This window comes from Cebus imitator, unplaced genomic scaffold (genome assembly GCF_001604975.1).
Source record: "Cebus imitator isolate Cc_AM_T3 unplaced genomic scaffold, Cebus_imitator-1.0 Scaffold665, whole genome shotgun sequence".
NCBI classification, from domain to species: Eukaryota; Metazoa; Chordata; class Mammalia; order Primates; family Cebidae; genus Cebus; species Cebus imitator.
This window is the reverse complement of record NW_016107980.1, coordinates 156,181-162,180: the sequence shown is the minus strand read 5'-3', so window position 1 is coordinate 162,180 and position 6,000 is coordinate 156,181. Positions and strand designations below refer to the sequence as shown.

The window sequence follows — 6,000 nt, the reverse complement described above, 5'->3', positions numbered from 1 at the left end:
TAGAGACGGGGTTTCACCGTGTTGACCAGGATGGTCTCGATCTCTTGACCTCGTGATCCACCCGCCTCGGCCTCCCAAAGTGCTGGGATTACAGGCGTCAGCCACCGCGCCCGGCCCTGATATTTCAACTTATAATAGATGTAGCCCCTCACAAGATAAGGAACATCTCTAAACAGTTTTTGTCAGTTAAAAACATAAAATTTTTTAAATTACAAAAAATGTAAGATCAGTACATTAAAAATACTTTGTATTCTTGGAATTTAAAAACTATTAATATCTAAAAGTATGTATAAATTTAACTTTAAACTAAAATTGTATTCTTCTCGTTAGAATTCTAAATTAGGTTTCAAACAGAATGCACATCTATGTGCTACTTTAAGTGAATATCATAAATGAACATTCATATTTATTGAACAGGTGATTATTAATATGAAAACTGACCGTATAGTAACTGTATTAATAATGCTTCCTACACGTAGCTCCTCAGATACTGTCTTTTTATTGCTTTAAACCAAGGTATTTCTGCTTTAAAAACCTGTTGGAGCTACTTATTGTGAGTGTGGCTGTTAAACATCATAACTGTATTTGTATTTAATTTCTACTTGGGTATTGGTTATTTGAAAATGATACTTGATAACTTAATCTTACAAAATTACTTTTTTTCCTCCCATTCTTATCTGTGAAGAAGTGCTTTTCTTCTTCTTTACAAGTACTAGTAGTTATGGCTGGTAATATTTTATGTAGGAAATAAAATAAGGAGGTGTTAATGGATTGTAACCTCTATCACTGTCTCTTTAGGGAAAATAAGTGCTATACATTTTAACAACACAGCACAATACTTTTCAACTTACTTTCTGAGTTCAGCACACCAAGCCTGACAAGATACTACAAAAAGGAAAATTATAGATCAACATCTGTCATGAACATAGACACAAATATTCTAAACAAAATATTAGCAAACGTCTGGTGATACATAAAATACATAGTCATAGCCAGGTAGTATTTATTCTAGAAATTCAAGGTTGATTTACCATTAGAAAAATCAGTTTAATTGACCACATTAGTAGAATGAGGGAGGAAAAAACCCTAGATGATTACATCAATAGAGAAAGCCTTTGATAAAGCATATTAGTTACATTAAACACTCTGCAAAGAAGGAATAGAGAAAAAACTTAATTTCATGAAGGAAATCTACAAAAAAAGAAAAGAGAAAAAACCATTACAGCTAATACACTATTCAGTTATGAAATATTGACTGCTTTTCCTTGAGATTGGGAAAGACAAGGATGTGTATTCGCATCCCTCCTTTTTTTCAGTATTGTACTGGGGAGACTCACAGGTGTACTAAGGAAGGAAAATAGAGTAAATATTGGAAATGCAACAAAACGGTTTACTTGCAGATGACACGGTTGTATATATAGAAAGTATAAAATAATTCATACACAGTTGGAATTAAGTGTAGTAAGATATATAGAAGTAAATATATAAAAATTATAGCACATATAGAAATGCATTTGGAAAATAAAGGTGTGGTTTTTTGGAGAAGTCGCTGTGTCCTTAGGAATTGGAGTATCTTCTTTTCTGTTGGGCATGTTACTTCCCTCCACAAGTTTTCATTTTTAATAGATTTTCATCTTTTGAAAATACATGTATCTCTTACTATCCAAACTGTCTAATCTCCAGAACCAAATAGATTCAAATAGTGAACAATATAGTTATTGTTTATAAAACAGATTTTAACATTTTAACACCTCTGACATTGGGCTGTGTCTTATAATTGTTAGCCACAGGTTATGATTGGAAGCCTTTTTTTTTTTTTTCCTCTTTAGTAGTGGTATATAAGTGATAGTGTGTCTTACAGTCACTGAGTTGTAGGCTTAGTGAGTCACATTCACAGATGTTCTGGTTTTACAGAAGGCTGTTCTTGGGTAAAAAGAGAAATAGGATTGCTTCTAGGAATAAAGGAGTCTTAACAGATACTTTCATTCACTTTGAACCAGCACTCCTTAGTTTGATGCTAGATGTTAAGAATGATTTGAAAAGGAGTATTTTCACTCAAACTGGAGAAATTCTTGGTCAAATAAATTATATGGGTTTGTTCTGGGCTTCTCACTGCTTTTATTATGAAGATAATGTAAATTTAAAACAGGAGAATTGGATTACGATATTCATTGTTTCTCACTTAAATAGGATTTTTTGGGGGGGAGGTCACAACTTTTCAACTTGTTATGGAACCCTCATGAAGAAAATAATTTGTGAAACTTAAATTAGACTGTTTTCTGCGGTTTCTTTGCCAATAAAGTTACTATCTCATCTTTGTATAGTCATATGGTTTGGCATTTTGTGCTGTGGTAAGTTAGCATGGAATAAATTTTTCTCTAGAATTGCAAAGAATGGTCACTCAAGTCTGACCACAAACAAAATCTTTGTTTAATTTGTTGGGTGGGGTGGTTCACACCTATAAACCCAAAACTTTGAGAATCCAGGGCAGGAAGATTGCCTGAGCTTAGGAGTTGGAGACCAGCCTGAGCAACATGATGAAACCCTGTCTCTACAAAAATACGAAACATTAGCTGGATGTGGTGGTGGGGAGCTGAGGTCCCAGCTACTTGGGAGGCTGAGGATCACCTGAGCCCAGGAGGTGGAAGTTGCAGTGAGTCAAGATCTGTGCCATTGCACTGCAGCCTGGGTGACAGAGTGAGGACCCCCTCGCCCCATCTCGCAAATAGAATAATTGATCAAATTTTAATAGACATCAAGTATTGTTAAGAAACTTTATTTTTTTAATTAATTTTTTTTTTTTTTTTTTTGGAGACGGAGTCTCACTCTGTTGCCCAGGCTGGAGTGCAGTGGTGCAATCTCAGCTCACTGCAACCTCCGTCTCTCAGGTTCAAGCAGTTCTCCTGCCTCAGCCTCCTGAGTAGCTGGGATTACAGACATGAGCCACCATGCCTGGCTAAGTTTTCTATTTTTAGTAGAGATGGCGGTTTCACCATGTTGGTCAGGCTGGTCTCGAACTCCTGACCTTGTGATCTGCCCACCTTGGCCTCCTGAAGTGGTGGGATTACAGGCAGGAGCCACTGTGGCTGGCCAACCTATATTATTAAATGTCAGCCGTAGTGTATGAAACTGGTAAAATTATAGTGTTTTAGATTTTTATTTCATTTAGAGGCCAACAACTTCTTGAGTACTTAGAATAGCGATTTGTGATGTTTCCTAATCAAATTTCCTAATGAAAGTTTAGAAATTCAGATTGCTACTTGTTACAACCAGATGTTAATGTTTCAGTGGCTAAAAAATAGGGCCATTTTTCTCATTTATACTCTTAACCTTATTTAGGTCATGAACTCCTTTAAGACTTTAGAAGCAATGTTTTTTTCTCTGAAAAATTGCAGCATTCACACACGTGCTTTCATGTTTAGTTTTATGTCGTAGATCGCCCTGCCAGGATCCCGAGGCTTTTTTTTTTTTAAGAACCAGTAGCCAACCACCTTATGGAACTCAAACTGTTTTGCTTTTGAAGGATAAAAAAGGTAGCCAATACTTTATTGTTTTGAACTGACCCTTTTATAGAAAAGGTTGTCTATTCTAACCTTTAATTATTTCAGTTTAGTGCAAAAATGTTTTTTGAGTACTTACCCTGCGCCTGGCACTGTTTGTAGCACTGAAGGAAGTTACAAAACAAATAGGCCTGGCATGGTGGCTCACGCCTGTAATTCCAGCACTTTGGGGGCTGAGGTAGGCAGATCACCTGATGTCGGGAGTTCAAGAGCAGCCTGACCAACATGGAGAAACACTATCTCTACTAAAAATACAAAAAATTAGCTGGGCGTGGTGGCACGTGCCTGTAATCCCAGCTACTCAGGAGGCTGAGGCAGGAGAATCGCTTAAACCCATGGCAACAAGAGCAAAACTTGGTTTCAAAACAAACAAAATCTCTGCCCTTTTGGAATGAATTTTTGGGTTTGTAAGGATTTTAGATACAACATCATGTTCATCTTATTTTATAGATGGGCAAACTGAGGCCCAGGATGGTACTTGATCTTCCCCATGGTCTCTTAATTAGTTGGCAGCAAGACTTAGGTACTGGAAGAAGCACAGAAGAGAAAGGCATAGTCTTTATGTTAATGCCCTTGCAAAGTAGACAGGGGAAAAGACACATTAATTAGTATATCATTAGGTCATTTTTTTTTTTACTAAATAGCTAACATTAAAAAAAAGTAGCTAATACCATTCTTATCTAATAGCCAAAGGAATAAAATTTCATGTAAGGATCTGGGTAGAAGAGAGAAATGATTCAGGCCTTGTAGAGGTCTTGATTGTATTAGGCTGAACCTGAGTTGGGTTTAGGGGAATAAGGTCAGTTCAAGCAGAAGGAGCGTTGCTACCAACGGAATGGAGAATAAATGCAATAGGGTATGTTTCTGAACTGGAAATTGCAAATGATCATGTTAAATTGAGGGACAACAACCGGTTTCCTTTTGTGCCTTGCTCTTGAGTGTGGTTTTTGCTTTAGTGACGACAAATAGTGGTAAATATATTCAACAACTAATACTTTCTCAGTGATATGGTAATAACAGTGTTTTTCTTTTTGACATTTTTATGTTTGTCTTTTTCTCTATTGGTATTTGATGTTAATTTTTTTTAATTTTAGAGCTTATTATTCATTTATACTCTGCCTTTCAAATCACCAAATATGATTTTGTTATAATTAAAACATACATTTAGTTCAGTGTGTTTTGAAACTGAAGTTTTAAAGTAGTGATTTAAAGTGGAGTCTTACAGAAAATAGGGTATCATGAGTGGGTGATACATTTTTTTTAAAAGTCAAATTTGTATTGGTAGGTGTTGTCTACATCTACTGGCCTAACAAAAACAGTGTATAATCCAGCTGCTTTGAAGGCTGCCCAAAAAACCTTACTTGTTTCCACCTCTGCAGTTGATAATAATGAAGCACAGAAAAAAAAACAGGTAAGTACAACTGGTATAGTATAAAAAATTTTTGCACATAGGAAAGTTTTTCTTTGTGTATGTGTTTTTTCAGTGCTTATCACAAAATAAGACTAAAAGGGTGTTTGTTAGCTGCAGCTGACCCTTTATTTTCCATAGTATAGCAGTAAATATAAATTTTTTCTTTGAAAGAAAGGTTCCCATGATTAATCTTTGAAACTTGCATACATATTTTAAGCTTTACGTAGAAAAACCTTGCATATAATTTTTGTTGACAGGCTTCTGGAATTAGAACCATTTCTTTTCTCTTGAATAATAATTTACCCTTAGTAATATTCTAATGATATTTTTGATCCCTGACTCTAGGAAGCGTTGAAACTTCAGCAGGATGTAAGGAAAAGGAAACAAGAAATTTTAGAAAAGCACATTGAAACACAGAAGGTAAAATATTAAAGTTAGATTTGGCAAAATATATTTGCAAATGTTATAATTTTGAGTCAACTTAATCTTATATAGTCATAAACAGATTTACGGTAATTGGTAATGGTGAAACAAATATTTGTCAATGATAATGTATTGGAGACAAAGAGCATACATTAAACTGTGGGTATACTTTATACTTTAGTACTATGGTTATCAACATAAAATGAAATTAAGGTATTCATCTACCTGTGTTGCTGCACAGTAGGTTTGTTCAACAGATAATTAAATGGAACCTTTTTTTCTCAGTATTGATATGTAACTTTCTTCACTAGCCTAGAATCCTCTAGTCCTGTGTAGTTTAGTATAGCAGTCAGTAGCCCCATCTGACTATTGAGTATTTGGAATGTGTCTTTTCCAAATTCAGATGTGCTGGAAGTATAAATACACACTAGATTTCAAAACATAGTACAAAGAAAAAAAGTAAAACATCACAGTAATTGTTGAAATGTCACATTTTGGATATATTTCTTTAAACAAAATATTTTATTAAATTGTATTTGTTTCTTTTTATGTTTTTAATGTGACTTCCAGAAAATTAAAAAGTACTTATGTGACTTGCATTCTTTT

General features: G+C 34.7%; 1 protein-coding gene across 15 annotated transcripts in view; it reads left to right on the top strand.

Annotated features, from left to right (window-relative positions):
- RBM26 (RNA binding motif protein 26) overlaps window positions 1-6,000 on the top strand; it is a 94,701-nt gene that overhangs the window by 56,947 nt on the left and 31,754 nt on the right. For all 15 annotated transcript variants that reach the window (XM_017518252.2, XM_017518251.2, XM_017518257.2 and 12 more), the window contains 2 exons: window positions 4,846-4,971; window positions 5,317-5,391. In XM_017518252.2, coding sequence (XP_017373741.1) covers window positions 4,846-4,971; window positions 5,317-5,391 — 201 coding nt within the window. The remainder of the gene's footprint in view (window positions 1-4,845; window positions 4,972-5,316; window positions 5,392-6,000) is intronic.